Genomic DNA, 23,002 nt, shown 5'->3' with positions numbered 1-23,002 from the left:
AACAAGGAATTAAAAGGCTACACAAAATATAAAGACGACTTTGAATTGAAAGCATACTTCTTACAACTGAAATATTCCTCATGATTCATTTTTTTTAACAGCAAATTTTATTAAAACATTCAATCTTTGGTACAAGTTAATGCAAATAGAGAGCACACCACCAGGGAAAAAGCTATACCAGCTAAAACACAACAAACCCCTACATAATTACAATGCAAACCACACCAGTAGACACTAAAAAACCCCGAACCGAATGTAGAAAATCGATCATAGCACAGCCACCGAATTGAGATCTCACATGTAAAATACATTACCTCCCACATAAATGTAAACACGGACTCCTGGCCATTCTACCTAAAAACCATGGCCATGACAAAACCTTGAATTTATCCACAACTTGATACGCCATAACGACACAATTATTGAACAATCTATCATTCCTAACTTTCCTTATCAACCAAATAGTTGGGTGCCAAATAAGTTGCAAACCACTTAGCTTTCTTGCCATTAAAATTAAAGTGTGAATTAGAATAGAAATTAGAGAGAATAAGTCGGGAGGGAATATAATTCCCACTCATCGGAAAACTGCAAAGGAAATATCAAAAGCCACCTCCAAGTGCTTGACGATACAAAATAATTACCAATATTATTTCTCATGATTTATTTTCCATATTTTTTTGGTAATACAACACAAAGGAACTACTTACTCCAAGATGGTTTTAAATAAAATCACCCATAACGCCGTGTCAACATTTAACCCATAGATCATATTTAAGAATATTGTTATCGATATTTATGATCAATCGTATTAAATACGGACTATATAGAACCAAAAGGATGTTAGATCTATAAATCTGGAGTACCGAGAAAGGAAAGATAGTGTTCTTTCATGGTTACAAACAATACGCTTATTCAATGAACTGTGAAGACTATCAATTAATACTCATTTAATAGTAAAGAAAAAAGGTAGCAATAAAGTAAAGGAAACAAATTTGAGAAACAAGTAGGCATTTTGCCACACAAAAAGTGTTGTGACTTGTTACAATCTGCTAATATATTATGCATAAAACATGTTTCTTAACTCATAAATCATAATGACCCATTTCATCTAACTACTCCCAAACCTAATTTTACAAACACATGAAAACCTGAATTTAATAGATAAAAACAAGCAAATCCTTCTCCTGAATAACAAATAAACCCCATCTATTCATCTTCCTTACTCAAAAACAAGTAAAATGTTTGGTGGAATTACATGCATAAACTTATTCTTACATGCACGCATTGATCTTTAGAGAATAAACGAATAATTTTATTAGTACACAGTACATGCATGCATATAAAGCTATCAACTCCAGAACAGGCACAAAGTTCTAATCTTAGAAGATGGTCACTCATCAAAAGTAGAAATCTAAGAAAGGACTCACCAAACTAAAAGGAGATGATGATGATGATGAGGCTGTTGTGTGTCTCTTTCTTTGTTTTGCAGAGAGACATTGTTGGTGTATGTCTCCAGAGTGGTGAGGGAGTAGTAGAATGAGGTGGAATATATTAGACGATATTATTCCCATTCTACCCTCAAGAGTATTCTATTACTTTCTAGATTTTTTTTTTATGTTAATATAAAAAAGGTCAAATGCATCTAAAGGTCCTTTAAGTTTTTCGTTTTTCCCAAAGTGATCCTTTAAGTTTCAAAAGTCCCAAACAAGTCCTTTAAGTTTCAAAAGTCTCAAACAAGTCCTTTTAGTTTTTGAATCGTTTCAAACAAGTCATTTTAGAGGATGATGGTGATGATTCAGATGATAGCAACAAAGAGCATTATCCACCATTTGCCATACCTAAAAAGATGACTAATTTTAAGTGGGTGTTAGGAGCCAGATTTGGCACCAAAGATGAGTTCAAGGAAGCAATTACCAACTATGCTATCTACAATATGACTTGTTTGAAACGATTCAAAAACTAAAAGGACTTGTTTGGGACTTTTGAAACTTAAATGACCACTTTAGGAAAAACGAAAAACTTAAAGACCTTTAGATGCATTTGACCTATAAAAAAATCATCAAACTCATGAACTGGACTCAGACTCTGATGAATGATAGGTTATTTTATGAAACTCATTGATTAATTCAAAAAGATTTGTTGCAAAAATAAAAATTTACGCTTTGAATATTGACCCTGGTTCCAAAGGGGTATCAATATCATAATATCCACTCCTCTTTAGAAATCAATAAGTTAGAAAATTTTATTTTAAAAATTAAATAAGATATAGAGGATTCTCAAAAAAAAAAAAATACATTTTTATTTGTCATATAAATATTAATAGTTTATTTTTTATGCAGAAAAGTTTAGGTGAGTTGGGCTTAGATGGTTCATTAGGATAAGTGTAGAACTTTGAGGGCTAACATATCACCCACTAAAGAGATCCTCGCATTTATAGAAAGAGTTGAACTCACGACCTTGCGGATGAGTCAGCTCCTTACCAATTGCACCAATTTTTTTTTTTTGACAAAATTGCACCAAATTTTATTTGTTGAATATCAAATAGATTATTAAGACGGTATCAATATCTCAAATATAAATTGAAATACCGCGAGCAACATGTTTGGTACTCAAAACATACAATTTTTGGTCTCAACCAAACATATGATTTAATTGGAGCCAAAGACTCGACGATATGAATTATTATTCCACAAACATATAACTAAGTTGTGGACACTTAAATAATAGTCTAAGATAATTTGATTCAACCTATGTTTTTAAATGAAAATATAATCCCTACATTGCTAAGAGAGAATGAAGCATTTGCAAGAGATTTCATGAACAATGATAACAAGAATGTTGAAGTATTTAGACATGAATTATTCAGCAACCACTAAACCATCGAGTTTAGGACCTTTTCATAACTTGACTTAAAGGAGTGTGTTTCCTAATTATATTCAATTAACTTTTATCCAATTTCTATACACGGCAAACAATAATAAAAGGCTTCATATTTTTTCAATAACATAAACAAAAGTTGATTATATTATCATATTTTTAGATGAGTCTTTTTTCATTATAATGTCCACAAAAGTGACTATGCTCCTAAGTTCAAAACAAATCTAAAAGGTTCATTGATAGATATATATGTATGGGTTTTTCTATCATGTGCAAATTTGCACATGTTAAGAAATTTAATATAGTAACTTTGCATTGGAACTTGAACATTTTGTATTAAATATATAACTTTTTGTTAAACAATTGTTGATTTCAACAAAAACTTGCTACTTTTAGTTACCTTAACATGAGCAATATTGCACATGTTAGACAAATCCTATATGTATATCATAGTCTAGATATTCAGAAACACTCATTACTACTTACTAGTTATTAGAGGCCAAAAGAATGTCTTTCTAATTCTCATGTTCTTATCCCAAAGGTTCCAAATGCAGACTCGGTCGACAAGTTTAGACCAATGACAATGACTAACTTTAAATTCAAGATTATTTCAAAGGTTGGTTTTAATAGATTAGCCAATATAATGCCAAGCATGATCTTAAAGGTCTAAATATGATTTATAAATGGAAGACCTCATCTTAGAAGTAGTTAACTTGTTGCACAAGAAAGCTTTTGGGGGAAATATCGCTCTCGAAATTGATATTAATACAATATTTAATACTTTATATTGAGGAATTATTATATATGTTCTTCAAGTTTCTGGCGTTAACTCAACTTTTTTCTCTTGGATCGATAGAATATTGCACTCAGCAAAATTCTCTATTGCTATCAATGATAAGAATCAAGGGTTCTTTTCATGTACTAGACGGGATGAGACAAGGTGATCCTCTCTCAAGTTTCACCCCACATATTTTGGGTGTCCCTATATTTAAAGGGAAACCTGAATCTTGACATTTGCATCTAGTGGTGGATAGAGTGAAGTTGAAGCTTGCCTCTTGGAAGTCATTCCTTTTGTTAGTAGCAACTAGAGTTCAGCTTGTGCAATTAGTGATCCTTGGCAATAAACTTGCAAGCTTAAATCTAGGGGGTTTTGGACCAGGTCTCTAGCTAGCATTAACACATGTTCTAATTTGAAGCTTTGTGGGGACATGATTAATTCATTAGAAGATTGGGCAATTGAACTCAGGGATGGAGCTTTGAAAGCTAAGAAGCCATTTTCTCATCACATTTTTTCATCTCTATGGAGTAGTTTTAAGAGATATTATGCATATATTGTTGATAACTCTACTTGTTTGTTAGGCAAAGGGGGACATCATAAATATTTGGACAGACTCTTAGTGGGGTCAACCTTTCATACAAGTTTTACACATTCCTCAAAATTTTCATTATCATTTATCAGCAAATGTTCAAGACTTTATTTCCAACGCGTTAATTTGAGTCCTTGAGAAGCTTGATCATAGATGTCGGAATGTTTCTTCATATTTGTTTCATTCTAATTGTCCTTAAAGTTCTTTGTTTGTTTCTACATGTGGCTAAAAGTGGACAAAATTATACTATCTGAGTCTGATAGTAACTTCTTCATATGATAACAAAACAGGTTGAAGTCTTCTGATGCTGACGTGGCCTACATAGTCTGAGTCCTTCAGAAGTTCTATTCTTTAGAGTCTAGGTTTTCAGAGTTTGAGTCCTTCAAAAGTTACACTTCTCCATAGTCTGGTCTAGAACTTCAGCTTCTTTTCAAAATTCAAATGCTTTTAAATGCGCAAAGAATCTTGTTCTTTCATGATCAAAACTTGATTTGATACTATGAATTTAATTTTGTGATCCTGCATACTTCAGCACACATTGATATATCCAATTGCTCTTTAATACTTTGTTATCATCAAAATTTCAATGACATTGTACAAAACTCATTTTACTTCAATAATCTCTTCATGTTCAATGAGAAACTTTCTAAACCTTAAAGCTTTTAGAGTTAATGTGAATCATCCTAAACCTAAAGCTATTCTAGAAATGATTTGGCATCCTCCTCGTTATGTGTGGATTAAGTACAATGCAAAGAGCAATGATATTTGAACAACCATTTACAAACAACTTTGATGACAACCTCTCTTTTCTCTCTTCTTATTGGTCAAAAACAATGGAGAGAGAAAAAAGAAGAGAGAGAATAAGAATATAATGTGAGTATGAGAGAGAAAGTTGTCTAAAGATTGTCACAAAAGAGTTGTACAAATATCATTTCTCATAAGCATTATGCTAATATTTTAATTTTACAAATATTCAACCGTAACTCTTATCAGTAAGAACAAACTATGAAACTTTTAAATGTTTTTTTTTTATTTTTAATGGAGAAATTTTTAATTGTTATTCTCTGAGACTTTTGATAAAGGATAGTTAATTATTATAATTTATTTTTTAAATGATACTCACACCCACTTTAAATATAATAGTCCTCGTGAGCTTAGCTCAGTTGGTAGGGACAATGTATAAAATATGCAAGGTCCGGGGTTCAAACCCCGGCAACCACAAAAAAAAAATATAATAAAATAATAAAATACATTTGAATTAATAATATTAAGTTATTACAATTTTTTAAATGATAATCACTTCGGTTTCAAATATAAATGAAATGTATTTAGTCCAAAATTAAACTACATACATTTGACTCTTTGTTTATACTTAAAATGAAAAAATACTAAATATTTTTTATGAAATTATAATTTATTCTAAATACATTTGAATACATTTGAATTAATAATATTAAGTTATTACAATTTTTTAAATGATAATCACTTCGGTTTCAAATATAAATGAAATGTATTTAGTCCAAAATTAAACTACATACATTTGACTCTTTGTTTATACTTAAAATGAAAAAATACTAAATATTTTTTATGAAATTATAATTTATTCTAAATACATTTGAATTAATAATATTAAGTTATTACAATTTTTTAAATGATAATCACTTCGGTTTCAAATATAAATGAAATGTATTTAGTCCAAAATTAAACTACATACATTTGACTCTTTGTTTATACTTAAAATGAAAAAATACTAAATATTTTTTATGAAATTATAATTTATTTATGATTGATTCATTGTACCAAAACACATTAATTTTTCATCTACCATATAAATCCTCATTAATTAATAAAATCTTTTTTTGTAAATAATTATATAAGAAAAATTAATCTCTTATTCTTTTAAGAAAAAGCAAACAAATATGTTAAACAAATAAATTCAAAGTTTTTAAATTGCAATTTTACTCCTCCCCTCATATATGCTAAGTAACCATCAACAGCTATATAAGTGTCATTCAGTACCGTAGAAATCAAATCAAACAAAACAAATTGATTTTTTTTGTTGAGAGAGGAGGTATGGTGAAGAAACGAGATTAAATATCTCTTCATAAGCTATCATTCATTTTCATCAATTATATATATATAAATAAACTTAACCTTATTTTTTTTCTTCATTTTTTTTTTTGTATCAGTTAACGATGGATCGGTTGAAAGCAGAATTGGAGAAAAGTGCTGCGAAGGAAATCCGTTATCGCGGCGTGAGGAAGCGAAGACATAAATACGGTGCAGAAATTCGAGATCCATGGAAAAAAGAATGTGTATGGTTAGGCACTTACGATACTGCAGAGCAAGCAGCCCGAGCTTATGACGCAGCAGCTATTTCATTCCGTGGGGTCAATGCCATTACAAACTTCCCAATACCTTACAATGCTTCTACTGCTATGAGTAGTACTGCTGAAGCATCTAGGGTTGTTGTTGGTTCTTCTTCAACCATTGTTTCTAGGGTTCCTGTTGCTACTCCTAGACTTGTTGTTGCTGCTGAAGGTTGTCACAGTGAATGTGATTCTTCTTCTGTTGTTGATGATGAAGATGAAGATTGTATTATCATTTCTTCTTCAATTCGAAAGCCTTTAAACATTGATCTCAATTTCCCCCCTCCACTAAATTTCAATGATGATGAAGAGATTTGCGCCACTACCTTGTGCCTCTCACTTCCCGCTGCTACCCCCCGCCAATGAAGACCGATCACATTCCATTTGTTCTTGAAGAGAATTAGCTATCCTTTTTATCTTTTAATCTAGTGATTGTATTTTGTTAAGGCCCCAAATATAAAGAAAAAAAATAAGAACTTTACATGTGATCCTAAACTCATTAAGCTTGTGGAATAAACTTTAATTTTTGCAACAAAAAGACTTTTTTATCTACTCAAGTTTCAATACATATATCATGGCTTGTTCTTATATTCAATTTTTAATAGCAAATGATAGTAATTAATTGTTGAATTAATATTTATTCATTCATCTAGCTTCATACTGATTCCTCTAACTTTTGATTCCTTACCTCAAACTAGTTGAATTATCCAAGTATATTATACACTCACTATTTAGAGGGACTATTTACTTATTTAACCCTTAAGAGATTTAGTGGTTATTCACATTTTCAAAATCTCGGATGGAAAATCATTACGCCTCATTTTTTCTCCTTGATAAAAGGAGCCTCAATTGTTGATATATCAGAAAGATGAAGGAATGTCCTCGTGAGCTTAGCTCGGTTGATAGAGACAATGCATAATATATGCAAGGTCTGGTATTCAAACCTCGGCCACCACAAAAAAAAATATATGAAGGAATCATAACTTGCTAAAAGTCGCACAATAAAAAAATCACACGATTAAATACTAAACTATTCCAAATAAAAATTACACACATGTATGCAAATTTTACAAGTAAATGAACGAAATTTTTAAAATAAACGAGCTACATCCTTTAAGTCTAATATTTAAAACTTACACGGGATGAACTTTTACAAGTAAAAATATGTGTGAAAATGTCCCGTGATATTAGCTTAGTTGGTAGAGATGTTGCATAATATATGTATAGGTCAGGGTTCGAACCTCGAGCACCCGAAGTATAATTTCCTCAAGAGATGTTTTAAAAACATGTGAGAAAATGTGCTCACATATATTACATCCTGATTCGAGGTTGTGTTCATCGTGTTGTGAACGACATTATTTTATAATTGATCTAGACTTTTTTATATATTTCAATTATTTTTTAGATTTAAAAAAATAGAGTCTTGTATCAGACATTTGCTTCATATAGAACAAGATTATTACACCATGAGCCAAATGCAACAAATAAGGATGAAAACAAGAGTAACTTGTGGTACAAGTCATAAAGTGTAGTACAATTCTAGAGTAGTACTTGAAAAGTGATAGTGCAATACTAACTGTATGTGTGTGTGTGTGTGTATATATATATATATATATATGCTTGTTGTGCTATGTTATCAATTCAATGAAATATTTTCCCCTTTCATTTATCTTATATTATGATATCAAAGCTCTTTCTATGAGAGAGTTAATTACGATTTGTAACTGTTTTCTCTTCTGTTGCGTTTTCTGTTCTTTTTCTTCCATCATTTCTCAACAATTTCTTGCATTTTTTCCGCATTTTTTATTGAATTATTTGTGAATTCATCTTCATCTTTGTTGATTCTTCAGTTTTTTTAAGACTTCTTCTTCGTTCTCTTTGGATTTTCCGTTTTCTTGTTCTACAAGTTTCTTCGTTTTTCATCTTTCTATTGTGAATTCTGGTGTTTTTTATCCATGATTTTCTTCTTTTCCATTGAATCTTCAATCCTTCAATGCTAAGGCGCACCAAAGGTCTGCATCTCTCGAAGCCTCCAACTGTAAGTCGCTATCAACAAAAAATATACAGCTTTAATATGTATTTCAAGGCATGCGAATACTATAAATATTAAAATGAAGTACACACAAATATCAATACCTAAAACAAAAAATCGACTAAAAAAAATGCATGACTCCCTAAAGAATATATGCCAATTAGGACAACAGAAAGTTCTTCATAGATATTTGTGGGCTTCAACCAATTATGAACACTCCACCTAACTCCAACCAATTATGAACACCACATTCCCCCGGGTCCCAACCAATTATGGGCACCAAAAGAAAACAACAAGCCTCAACCAATCATGAGCACTCAAAAGAAAATGACAAGCCCCAACCAATTATGGGCACTCAAGACTTCGGGTCCTAACCAATTATGGGCACTACGCAACTATGAATGTATGCATGCTACACCCAGTTAATTAACTCCACAAAATAGATCACTCACATTGAGTATCCGACTAAATTAATCGTTGTCCTAGCCACCAGCTAGAGACACAGATTACACCAACAGTAACTCTACTTAAAAATATGCAAGACCGTAATCCAGGTATGAAATACAAATTATACTCACAACCAAACAATACAAAATCAAGTTCATATAAGACGTGCACATAGTATAGTACATAAACATGTTCAAAACATAATCAGGCTATCAACAAGTAAATACATATCAAAAATAAATAATGGAGCGCCCTTTCCCTTACCTTGAAAATAACAGCGTTTAATTTTCAACCAATAGTCTTTGCTCCACTACCTTTATACCTTCACAATTAAATATTTACTTAGATTCTAATTCCTCTTACTTCTAACTCTTGCTCGACACTTAGGTTTGGTTAAGGTAGGATTTACAACTAAATTCAATATAACCATTTTGTTAAATTTATTTTCTTAGCCACATAAACATCATAAAAATCATTCCACTATTATAAAACAATTTTAACCATTAAATCATCCTAACATTTCTATACATTTATATACTCTAAAAATAATCACTTAGGTCTATATTCTTTAAAGAATCTATCTATATATTCTTAGAAAAATTTCGACACTAAAGTTTTGAGGAAAACACTTCAATACCATGAACAGTAAAATGAAGAGTACTATAAAGTTGATAGAAACTTCTCCCCATTGTTGAGGTGTACACTGAAAAAAAAAACGCGTCCAAATTGCAGGGGGTTTTAAGCTGCGGAGATTTTTTAAAACCGCACCAAAAAAAAAAAACGCCGCAGTCAAACATGTTTTTTGTGGTGGCCTCAATTATAAATTTAAGGAGGCTTTTTTTTTTGGTACAAATTTAAGGAAGCTTTTATTTTCAAATTGATCAAACCACGACCTGATCCAAAAATATAGATATAAAAATTAAACTTTTCATAATCTTTAATCTATTGTTTCTATATTTATTTTCCGTAAGAATCATAGGTATTCATTTTCATTACTCAATACAACAACATAACCTCATGATGAATTAATACATATAGACTCACAATTTTTCTACATATTTAGGGAGAGTTTTCAATTGAAATTTGACATAAGAATGTCAGGAGTAGTATAATGATTCATAAACTCACTGGTTTCTATCAATAGGTTAATAATGAGAAAGAATGGCGAAAAATAATCTTACTTGATGATAAAGTCTAATTGCTAGTCTTTAAGGTTGATCCGTCGTCCTCTTGTTACCTCCTCCAAGACTCTCTCTATTTTTGTTTTAGGGTGAAATCCGTAAAAAGAAATAATACGAGGGAAAGAGAACCGATGAGAAATAATACGATGGATGGTTACTAATAGGAAGTAATCATCCATTAACTTCCTTCCCTAAATGAGTGGAACTCAAGATAGTGGGGTGAGATGTGGTATTGTTATAGTGTAGTTAGGAAAAAGGGAGTTGTAATTTGTTATCATCTCCTTCATTTTTTTAGCAGATCAAACGCACCCTTTTATGAGTTATGTCAGAATATATCTCTTAGGTTCTTGAATGAACCACCATAGATTCTTATCAATCTCAAAGAGTGTGGCAACTTCTTTCATATCTATCATCTTTCCATATTTTTATTTTTTTTCTTTCTATTATTGCTTCTTCCACTTTTGAATATATTCTTGGCTAAACTACACTTTTCGACCCCTAAGTTTCAAAAAGTTGCGATTTTGACCCCCTATTTAAGAAAATGACAATTTTGGCCCCTTTCGTCCCAAAATTGCTGAGAAGACGCCACGTGTCCCAAAAAAGGAGTCATAATCGCAACTTTTTGAGAAGATAAGGGGTCAAAATATCATATTTTCCTTATGTTAGGGGTCAAAAGAACATATTTCCCTAAACATAGGGGGTCACTTTTGTCATTTTTTTTATAGAGGGCTAAAATTGCAACTTTTTAAAATTTAAGGGGTGAAAAGTGCACTTTAGCCTATATTCTTTTGTGTTGTGTTTGTGTTTGGTTGATTAAAAATGATATATCTTATCTTTGTTCATCATCTCTAATAGAAGTTGCGCACACTTGTGGGTAAAGTTTCAACCCTCAAGAATATTTATTCTTTGATTAAAAATGACATAGCCTTTATTTGAATTTGATTCATCTTGTGCCTTTAGTTCTCATCATTCCTTTCAATTAATTTATTCTCATTCATAACACAAGAGTCAATTTAATAAGGATGATCCGTAAAAACTAGATGTGTCCTCAAGGATCACATTATGAGGTATTAGAGCTCACCAAGTCTTGTTCTCGTTCTTGTTCTCATTTGGTATTGCTCACCAAGCACAGTTTTTTTTTTTTTTTTTACAAACAAGCACAATTTCTTGAGTATCTTTATCATACACAATATTTACTTTCCTTCCTTTATTTTTTGTCAAGTAGCGTAATGGTTAGAATTCACCTTTTTCTAGTGGAGTGTCAGGGGTTCGAACCCCGTCCCCTACATATAATAATGCATGTCACTGTCAACTGAGTAATGCTCACGGGGATTTACTTTCTGTCCTTTACTCTCTATCATTAAATTCTTCATTTATTTCTTGTCATTTCATTCCGCTCTTTATTCTTCCGCACAATGAATTTACAGCTTTGATCTTATAATTCTTATATTGCCATTGCTGTTTATGTTTATTGCATATAAAAAAAAATTACACAATTTGAATAATATTTATTAAAAATATCTGTAAAGTTTAATTTTTTAAGTGAATAAATTAAAAAAGAAGAGAAGATCAGAAAGGAAAAAAAAGAGAGAAGAGGCGTGAACAAAATAAACCAAGTGTTCTCTCAAAAAAAAATATAAACGAAGTGTGTTGCCTTGTGAAATTGTTAAACTTTAGATGCTATTTTTCATAAATAATTGCGCAAATTTCTTGTAAGATTCTTGACACATGAGAGGTGAGATGTAAAAAGGAAAAAAAAAAAAAACTACATTGAGTGAAGCACGAGAAATATTAAAGAGGGTAAACACTTACTGAGTAAAAATGTCCTCTTTTTTTATAACTTGTTTCAAAAGTATGGAAGTGAACGAAATGAGATATGACATATAGCTTATAACGAGGATAGAAGGATGGATGAGAGAGAGAGAGAGAGAGAGAGAGAGAGAGAGAGGGGGGGGGGGAGAGAGGGAGAGAGAGAGAGAGAGAGAGAGGGTATAAAGATTGTGGCATGTAGGAAAGTAACTACAAATAGGAAAGTAACTACAAATAGGAAACAACGAAATGAGATATGACATATAGCTTATAACGAGGATAGAAGGATGGATGAGAGAGAGAGAGAGAGAGAGAGAGAGAGAGAGGGGGGGGGGGGAGAGAGGGAGAGAGAGAGAGAGAGAGAGAGGGTATAAAGATTGTGGCATGTAGGAAAGTAACTACAAATAGGAAAGTAACTACAAATAGGAAACAAGAAAGATGATATTACGATGCAAAAAGAGCTCCTTTCATGTTTTAATGCACATGCATTGTTCTTGTTTCGCAAGATTCCTTATAATATTTTTTTCAACGGAGGGGAGAGATTTTTATTAAAGATATGTTTGGTTCAAGAGTGAAGGGGAGAGATTTTAATAACTAATTTACTTTTTGTTATCCTTATAAGTTTTCATTCTTGGCCTTCACCCATAGGTTTTCATAATATAACCTTTGAATAAAATTGAATTTGTACTCATTTACGATTTTGTGTGAGCATAGATATCTTAGGTTTTTAGATGAAACCACCATTGATTCTTATCAAGAGTATCATAACTCTTGTGGCAAATCCTCACTGAATTTATCACTGTCTAAGAGCGTGGGATCTTCTTCCATTTTCATATTATTGTTAGATATTCTTTTGTCTTATGTTTGATTGTCATTAATAAAAACTGACAAAGCTTGATCTTTGTTCCCCTTCTCCAAGTAGAAGTTGTGAACACCTATAGGTAAACGTTACGATTGCCTAATTAGTACACTTGTTAGATTTTGTTCATCAACATTGTAATTTTTTTACATCGTTGATAAATCAATAAAACATATATGTGAAATTTTAGAAACAATTATCATTAAAATTAAATATTTTTATGATAAAAAAGGTTACGATTGATTGAAATCGTAAAATTTTTAACATATTTTTTAATTTAAATATTATTTTTATAAGAAAAATGGACAAAGACATACGTCAAAAACTAAAATCACACAAATTTTAAACACCGATTTTACCCATACCCTTCTAGTTCAAGATGAAACTTAGACAATTATACAAGCCATTCGGTACTTTAAGTAAAATGAGTTTATTACAAAAATATCATTTCATTGTATATAAGCATTATGCTAATATTTTAATTTTAAAAGTATTCAAATATAACTATTATTAGTAAGAAGAAACTTCGATTGTAATCTTCATGTGTAAACTATAAATTCTTTTATCAATGATTGCAACTATGTTTTCATTCATTTCTTCTTTATTTTCCATTATTGTTTTTAAGCTCATCATGAGCTAAGCCACTTTCTGGTTCAAACATGATGAAGTTATGATAATTTTTGCATAAGTTTAGTTTGTTGCGCACTTAAGCTTTCTTTAAACAAACCGTATAAACTTTAATCCTTAAAGTAAAACCTGATCACTTTTATCTTTATTGTCAAATTCCTTGAGCTCGAAAGAGGATGAGAATGAAATTATTTGTTTATTATGTGTTACGTTTTATGTTTGGAAAAAAATAAATACCTTGAAGACTACTTGAATGTCTATCTAGATTTCACGTCATAGGAAAAGACTCCCCCTTTCCAAGAAGGATAGTGCTTGAGACCTGACTTTAATAATGTTGCATGATAAGCATGATAGTTATGAACCTCAGAATGTTTACATGATGGTTATGTTGGAAAACCCCCAAGATCACTTGGTCTCCAAGAAAATGTACAAAGCTGCAGATCTCTACATCATTGTGAACCTCTGTTCATAACTGATTGATAGTTTATAGCCATGCTTTGTCATTTGAGATTTTTTTAAGTGTTTTGTTACTTTCTCATCTTTTATTGTTTTCAACCTTTATTTTAATTTTTTTTTGACAAAGTTTTATTTTAATTGTTGTTACTTTGAATGATTTATCTTATTTTTACGCAAACAAATTTACGAATTGAAAAGCTACGTAAAGCTACATTGTCTCAATCCTTGTAGGTCCGATCTTTTTATACTATTACTTGAAACAATATATTTTTTTTTTGTGGTGGCCGGGGTTCGAACCCCAAACTTGCATATTTTTATGCATTGTCCATACCAACTGAGTTAAGCTCACGATGACACTTGAAACAATATATACATGCAATTAAGACTCTGAAAATATAATAGTGTTTTAAGTGCTGTCATATTTTTATTGTTTGGATAGAAATTTTTAAATATTATTAGGGAAATGTTAACCGGTGCCCCCTGGGCACTGGTTAAAGAGAAAAATATAGTAGTATTTTATATTAAAAGTTGTGCTGTCATTGCATTAAAAGCTTAAAAAATGTCCTTTTTTTTCCTTAAAATTTCCATTTTTAGCTTCCTTAACCAGTGCCCCGGAGGCACTGGTTAACATGACCCATATTATTATTAGCAAAGACTTTTGATAAATGATATTAATTATTATAATTTTTGAAATGATACCCACTGCTTTAAATATATGAAAAGAAATTTATTTATTTTAAATACATTTGACTTAATATTATTCCATTATTACAGTTTTTGAAATGATACTCGCATCGGTTTCAAATATAACTAAAACTTATTTAGTCCAAAACAAAACTATATACATTTGACCCTTTGTTTATATTTAAAATAAATAAATATTTTTTATGATAAAATAATTTATTTAAGATTGATTCATTGTATCAAAACACGTTGATTGTTCATGTACCATAGAAATTCTCATTAATTAATATATTGTTTAAAAGATAATTTTATAAAATCATAAATTTTAAATAACAATTTTACCCTTCGCCTCCTATATGGTAACTGCACATCAACGTCTATATAAGTGACATTCGATATCGTAGAAATCAAATCAAATAAGAGAAAGCAAAAGAAGAGAAAAAAATAAACTGATATTCTTTTTGTTGACAGAGAAGGTATGTTGAGAAATGAGATTAATATCTCTCTCTTTCAGAAGCGATCATTCATTTTCAATTATATATAATAAAACATAACATTATTTATTTTTTTTCATTTGTTTATTTGTATCAGCCAACAATGTGTCGAGTGAAGGCAAAACCAAGTGCAACAAAGGAAATTCGTTACCGCGGCGTGAGGAAGACAAAATATGGCTGTAATTGTGCGAAAATTCGAGACTCATGGAGAAAACCATATGTATGGTTAGGCACTTTTCATACAGCTGAACAAGAAGCTCGAGCTTATGATGCAGCAGCCATTTCATACCGTGGGAACAATGCCATAACAAACTTCCCAATACCTTACAATGCCGCGAACAATGTTGTTGAAGCGTCTAGGGTTGCTGTTGGTTCTTCTTCAACAATTGTTTCTAGGGTTCATGTTGCTACTTCTATACCTGCTAATGTAGGTGAAGATCGTCACAATGATTTTGACGCTTCTTCAGTTGTTATTGATGAAGAAGAAGAAGATTGTGTTATCATTTCTTCTTCAGTTCGGAAGCCTTTAAACATTGATCTCAATTTCCCCCCTCCGCCAAATTTCAATGATGATGAAGAGATTCACACCACTACCTTGCGCCTCTCACTTTCCTGCTAGTGATTGTATTTTATTAAGTCCCCAAATATAAAGGAAAAAAAATAAGAATTTTTTTTATGTGATCATAAACTCATTATGCTTGTGGAATAAACTTTCATTTTTGCAACAAAAAGACTTTTTTTATCTATTCAAATTTCAATACTTCTTAGATATATCTCAGCTTGTTCTTATAATATTCTTTTTAATAACAAATGATAGTAATTAGTTTTTCTTTGAGGTAAGGGGGATAGTTCTATTTCATCAAATAAGCTATAATCTCATTTTTCTACTTATGGGTCATAATTTCTTTTGTGTGAATTATGATTTTGATGATTTTAAATGTGATTTTCGTGCTCCTAGTTAAGTGACGATTTTAAATATGTGAAATTTGTTAGAAACTTGTTGTGGCTACTTAAATCTCATTGTTAAATTATGTTGAAATGGTTATTTTGAAGTTTTTATTTAAATTGATGAAAAATGATGTTGTTGTTGTTCTTGATTGTTGGTGAAATCATGATTATATGATATGAATGTTGTTGGGTTGTGTTGATGATGATAATTCATGCATTGGATGTTGATAAATGTGTTGTTGTGGTTAAGTTGTTGTGTTTTTATCACTTTTGTGAAAATGGCTTAAAAACAGAGAAGTTTGATTTTGATGAATTTAAGTGAATTGATGAAGTTGTTAGAATGAATTCGAATGATTAGAATTTCTGTTTTGAATTGTTAAGTTGAAATGTGAAATTGTTTGGGAGAAAATCAGGATTTTGAGTAAAAAGTCGTTTTAAGCACTTTTGTGAAATAAGTCATTTTGGGGTGGGATGAATTAAGTTGTTTTGAGTTATAAAACCATGTTTTCAAGTGTAATTTGATTGGTCTAAGTGTTTGGGACGTGTTGGCGAAAATGGATTGAAAACGGATCGAAAATCGAAAATTTACACGTGAAAAAGGGAAAGCGAAAAATCAGCATTTTCTGCCTGTTAGACTGGCACGACCGTGCACCCTTGTGGCACCACCGTACGTGTTTTCACGTGATTGGGTAGCAATCACGTGATGAATGGGTGTTTAATTTGATGAATGTCATGATGTGGTTAGTTGTCCGTCTTTTATGCAAAATGTGATTGTGAAACGTCATTGTTTCTTTGAAGTGATAATTGTTGATGAAGACTATGATGATGATTCCTTTGGTGAGTTTAACTTGATGAATTGATGATGACTTTGTTGAATTATGACTTGTTGATTGTATGGATGTAAATACTTGATAATGCAAATGTTGGTGAAAAACATAATTGGTGGTGATTATTATGTTAATTACGAAGATATTATATGATGTGTAAATTGTATAATATGGTTTGGGGAGTTGTGCATTGTTGAGTCTTTACTTGAAGTTCATGCATTCATAGTCATGTTAAGGTGTTTTGAAGAATGTAATTGGTGATGTTTATTACATAGCTTCTGCAGACTGTAACTGGTGGTATTTATTATGTTAGTGGATTCAATACGGTAAAATTATCTCCGGAATCCAATTGGTACCACATGCATCTAGAAGAGTCTAGAACATCGCATGCATTTGATAATTGGTGAAATGCGTCATATATAATTGATTATGTGAATTTGTGATTATGTGCATCGGTGAAATTGTGGTGAATATGGTGAACATGTGAAAAAGGTGAATTTGTACATGTTGTTTTATTATGTTTTGTATGCTTGATGATTAAAGTTGATATGGAATTCATTGAATCGTTTAATTAAGTGTTTACTTGATAATTGAAAATGAAAATGTTGTTTTACTTTCATTTGATTATATATTATTTGTGGAATATAATCTAACCCCAGTGGTCGTTCGGTTGACCACCGCGTCATTTCTTTGAATGGCGTAGGTGATTTGCAGGATTGAGGTGATTGCTTTTTCTTGATGCTTGAGGACTAGCTTAGATGCTTTGTCGTTTTTTTTGTTTTTTTTTTGTTTTCACTTAGAGTCTAGATAGACTTTGATGTAGGAATGTCGGTGTTATGACCTTGTCTTTTGATACCTTTTGATGATTTATGTGAAATATATGATGAGGATAATTGTATCTTGGTGATGTATTTATGTGGAGTGACACATGGCATGTTGAGATTTATTACTTTGGATCTGAGGATTATTACTTGGTGATGAGATATTATGTATGTTGATTGTCTTCCGTTGCAAAAAATTTATGGAAACCAAGTTATGCATATTTTGGAAAAATGTAGACGTAACATCTAAATCTCTTGAATTACTGAATTTATTGCATGATTATTGTTTTCGGGGTTTAGAGTGTTACAAACAACAACCATCAGTCAAAAGCAGTGAATGGCACACAACACGAGATCAAATCCCCACCATGAACCACCGGCGCATCCACCGGAAGGGCTGGTGTCGTAGTGGTGCGGATGGCGAAACTCCGACCCTCGCACCACCCACCACCGCGGCTACAGCTTGGCAAAAATCAATTTTTTAAGAACAAAACAGAAGGGGTAAGGGACGCGTGTTGTTAAAAAAAAAAAAGATAAGGGGAGAGCATGAACTGTAAAAAAATAGAGGCGCGTGAACTAAAAAGGATAATTAAGTTGCCCTAGCACTTTAGGAAACAAAACAACAAAAGAAAGTGTGCTGCCTTGTGAAATTGTTAAACTTTAGAAATAATTGCGCAAATTTCTATCTCTTCAATTCCTTATTGTCATATTTGCATTATTTTGAGCAGTACTTTTCTTTCTTAGCTTTTCTTGCTTATCTTTTAAATTCTATTGAAGTTTTGCCTATAGTTTTGGTTCTTTCTTTGGACTTTTGAGTGCTTAAATCTTATGATGACCTTCATATTTGCAAGATTCTTGAAACATGTCCACTATAGGAAGAAAAAAACTACATTGAGTGAAACACGAGAGACATATTCAAGAGTGTCTGAGTGGAGATATCCTTTTTGTTTTCTTGTTTCTTTTATAACTTGTTTCAAAAGTATAACCTTTGAATAAAATTGAATTTGTACTTGGTTACGATTTTGTTTGAGCATATCTATCCTAGGTTTTTGGATGAAACCACCATTGATTTTTATCAAGAGTATCATAGCTCTTATGGCAAATCCTCACCGATTTTATCACTGTCTAAGAGCGTGGGATCTTCTTCCATTTCTATCTTCTTGACATATTTTTATTTGATTTATTGTCTTTCCTTCTATTATTGTTTGTTCCTTTTTTGGATATTCTTGTGTTATGTTTGCATGTCATTGATTAAAACTGAAAAACCTTAATCTTTGTATCTTTAGTTCTCCTTCTTCGTTCGAATAGTATTCCCATCTATTAAAAAAATAGTCAATTCGAGAATGATCCATAAAAACTAAATATGTCCTTAAGGATCACATTAATGGAAAATAACGCAATAACACACAAATGACAACTAGCAACAATATATGAGGAGCAACAACACAAGAGAATACTATTTCAACGTGGAAAACCCCGTATAATGCTAGGGTAAAAATCATAGGTCGTCCAAATCAAAGAAATAGATTTGATATAATCAAATAAAGCTACGAGTGAGTCTCAACGTGATGCCCAAAATAGTAATAACAACTAGCCAAATCAAGAAAGCTTACAAATGAGAACAAAAAAGATGAAAAGTACTCAAATCAGTTGTTTTAGTGCAAAGCCAATATCTCTCTGCTCTGACTTCTTTTTGTCGATCTAGACGGTGAAAATGAAGGACTAGGTATTGCGAATCAGCTCTCCAACAATCAGATGATCCAAGGATTAATGAATTTGCAATCAATATTTTACTGTGACAAGAAAAACGGGTTTTGCTTTAACCGTCATTTTCTCTCTTAGGTGGTTACTTTTATCAACCAAAAAAAAAAAACACTTATTAAGATAAAGATTAAGTTTTATGGCAAATAAATATATATAAGTAAATGAAAAAGTGAAATCTCTTACAAGTGTACAAATATTTACAAATCATGAGTACAAAAGTACTCAAGCCAAGCAATAACAAAGTCAAACGAGTTCTCCCATGGTAAAATAAGAGTGAAAACTAAAACAACGTCCGAAAATCATCTAACCTCCTAACAGGATCAACCAACCCTAGTCGAACAGGAGAAAGAAACAAATTTCACGATGCATTTTTATTGAGTATTGCAATTATGTTATAATATCTTATGGAGTTTTGGGGGGAACATATCTTATGGACTTTTCGGGGGAAGAATGAACGAGGTTATTAGTATCTTAAGATTTGTTGCTTGTACTTGATATAATCTAGTTGCAACTCGATTTCAATCAAAAATGAATTCAATCACTGCATCTCAATTTTGGATTCATTCTTATAATATTTTAAGATGTGTTGTGTGTATCTATTTTGGATTCAGAATGAATCCCAACACTGATCTCGTTTCATTGCAGCATATACATTACGATTTATAATAAGAGTTGATTTAAGATTTGGAAAATATACTAGGTCATTAATCATGTTGAGAATATGGATTCACAACTTAGTTTTTTTTTCCAATTTACAACCATTTAGATTTGGTTTTGTTGCTTCAAAATTTTGATGTGTGCATAAAGTGTTCGAAATTCGGAGCATGGTCACTTCTTTGAACATCATTGTGGAAAATAGATACCTCAATAAATATGATATTAGATATGTTTTCCTTAAAAATAATGATATTAAATATGATTATTTGTTCAACCTTTGTTTATGTTATTCAAAAAATACAAAGCCTTTATTTATTGCTACTTAGACTCGAATGACTATTGCCGGTAATGTAGAGAATTTGGATAAGATTTTTTTTAAACAATAAAATGAACTTCATTGCCAAAAATAAAGAGAATACGATCTAAACACTTATATGTTTTTTCCTCAAAAAAAACACTCATATGTTTGAACCTAGGACTTTCAAATCATCTATTCTTAACTTAAACCAGTTGAGTTGCTCCAACAAACAAAAATCTTAATTCTAATTAACAACCAAACTAATTTCTTTCACATATGATCAATGATCAGGAATAATGAAAAAGTCGTGGTCTTTAGTTACATCAATCTTCTGAAGAAAAAAAATTAAAAAAGATTGTTGGTTTTAACTCATATTGATTCTAAGTGGTCTATGAAATGACCAATTTAACCACATGTTGAATAATCATTAGTAAGACCGGTAGAACTGCAAATTTGTGTACAATTCAACCAAATAAACAATTTCAGAACTCCAAATCTACTTTTTTATGAAATGACCAATTCAACTACAGTGCATAGGTGAACCAATAACTGGGATCTTCTAGTGATCAGGAACAATTTGTGTACAAGAATCATGAGATATCCCTGTTCTGGAAAAAACTTCTCCCAAGAGGAATCAACTTCATTCTGCCAATATGCTTCCATAGAGTTGTCAACTTTGAATAAATATCACGAGATGTGATAGGCTTGTCACCTTTATTCAAAATCCAACGACCATGAAGATTAAATTTGCAATCTTCCACTCCTTTCAATTATGACAAATGGTTTCAGAAGATGTGAGGTTCAATGTCACAAGCATTCGCGAGAGCTTGTGCAAAGGTGCGAGTGGTTGTGCGGTTGCCGGTACGCAGAGTGGATGGCGGCAGAGAGGCCAAAAAAGACCAATGGCACAATGATAGCCATGGTTACTTGCGCTCCAAGAAAATCAATAAAACCATGGCTTCAGAATTCAAAGGATAATACATCTGCCACCATGTATGAGTCTTAAACGTATATATCAGGAAAACTAAAGATATAATCATATCTTATCACACAGGTGTCAAAACATGCTACCCGACCCAATTAAGGTCGGTGCTAACGGGCTTTATCGAAGTGGACAAAAAACCCTAGAGTATTACTTTTTCCACCTTATGTCTTTCCTCGCGCGCCCTATTTTTTTTTCAATTTTACCCCTGGTCCGGATTTCGTATTCCGGAATGGATTGTTAGTATTGTTCAGATGTTTCCGGATTTTAAAATCCGGAATAGTATTTTAGCATAACTTTTGCAATTTTAAGCTCTACAATTTGTAAAATAAAATGCGAATAAAATAAAAAAAAACATAAATAAAAAGACACAAACATAAAAACAACTCATTTTATTAATATATGAACAATACATTACAATAATTTTCAAGCTTTTTAAGCTTATTTCATAAGATCCTAAATCTATTTCTAATCTCCTAAGAGCCTAGTTCTAATCTCGTAAGAGTCTAACCACTTGTATGTGATAGGACATACTAGTAGTTTGGCGATTGGAGGAAAACCGGAGGAGGAGGGAAGAGGAGGGCAGGAAGAAGAAAACAATGCCCCTGAGGGAGGTGGGGGGTGCTCAAACTTACGCCTAGGCAGGCGAAGCTAAGAACCACACTGACCCACATGACCCTCGAATGAACCGCACTTAGTTGCAGCGCGGTTCCATCCTCATTGGTCGTTCATACAAACCCTGAAAGTTTTCAACGAGGCCCTTATCTATGAAAGGCCAACGATGAAAAACCATGGTTGTAGAAGGAAGAAGAGGATGAGAGGGTGGAAGAGGATGGTGTGAGAAATGGTGGGGTTTGGAAGGCTATTTATAGGGAGGGGTGGGTCAAAAACGGTTGGAAGGCCATAAATGCAGTTAAAAAACGTGGTAAAACGCGTTTTTTTGACTTAACCACCGACAAAAACGTGTGGTGCAGACCACCGGCCATGACTGACGCATTCCGGAATATATAATCTGGAATGCACATCTGTTTTCCAGAATATATTTTCCGGATCAATGCGATAATGGTGAACGAAGGAAAAGTTGGCACTTCTTGAAGGGCTAAGGACATTCCGGAATGTAAAATCCGGAAAGCTTCAACATTGGATTCTTTTGAAAGACAACTTGGATTCTTTTGAAAGAGAGCCATTAATGTGGGTTTGGACGGTTACAACCACTAACACGTTTTCATTGACTGTATTAATGACCTAGGACTTGTTTTAGGCAATAAATAGGCTTCCATCTTCAGCAAATACATTCATTCTTCACTTCACCTCTTTTCTTCCATTTTCTTCAAATGTTTCTAGTTTTTTAGGGGTGTCGGTGGTGTCATGGTCATTGTTGACCGTTCATATGAACCCTGCAATTGCATTGCAGCTTGTGTGGGGTTCATATAACGGTCAACAGAGACCCTTGACATCAAAGAAAGACACAAAAAAGCACACAACATCTGGTTCGGATTTCAT

General features: G+C 32.0%; 2 protein-coding genes across 2 annotated transcripts; both read left to right on the top strand.

The window, feature by feature from the left end:
- The first annotated feature begins 6,439 nt into the window (after positions 1-6,439).
- LOC146924343 (ethylene-responsive transcription factor 3-like) lies at positions 6,440-7,098 on the top strand. Its single transcript, XM_085710939.1, has one exon. The coding sequence runs from the start codon at positions 6,440-6,442 to the stop codon at positions 6,977-6,979; it is 540 nt and encodes a 179-aa protein (XP_085567065.1). The 3' UTR covers positions 6,980-7,098.
- Positions 7,099-14,961: 7,863 nt separating this feature from the next.
- On the top strand, positions 14,962-15,888 carry LOC146924342 (ethylene-responsive transcription factor 3-like). The gene has a single exon (XM_085710938.1). It carries the CDS (start codon positions 15,306-15,308, stop codon positions 15,819-15,821), a length of 516 nt encoding a protein of 171 aa, XP_085567064.1. The 5' UTR covers positions 14,962-15,305; the 3' UTR covers positions 15,822-15,888.
- Positions 15,889-23,002: the final 7,114 nt, after the last annotated feature.

This window comes from Medicago sativa, chromosome 5 (assembly GCF_051527215.1).
Source record: "Medicago sativa cultivar Bolivia chromosome 5, Bolivia_mono, whole genome shotgun sequence".
Classification (NCBI taxonomy): Eukaryota; Viridiplantae; Streptophyta; class Magnoliopsida; order Fabales; family Fabaceae; genus Medicago; species Medicago sativa.
The sequence above is the reverse complement of the archived record's forward strand: the minus strand, read 5'-3'. Positions and strand labels throughout refer to the sequence as shown.

Coding starts and splice junctions, on each gene's coding strand:
- LOC146924342 (XM_085710938.1), top strand. CDS start 15,306: ATGTGTCGAGTGAAGGCAAAACCAAGTGCAACAAAGGAAATTCGTTAC.
- LOC146924343 (XM_085710939.1), top strand. CDS start 6,440: ATGGATCGGTTGAAAGCAGAATTGGAGAAAAGTGCTGCGAAGGAAATC.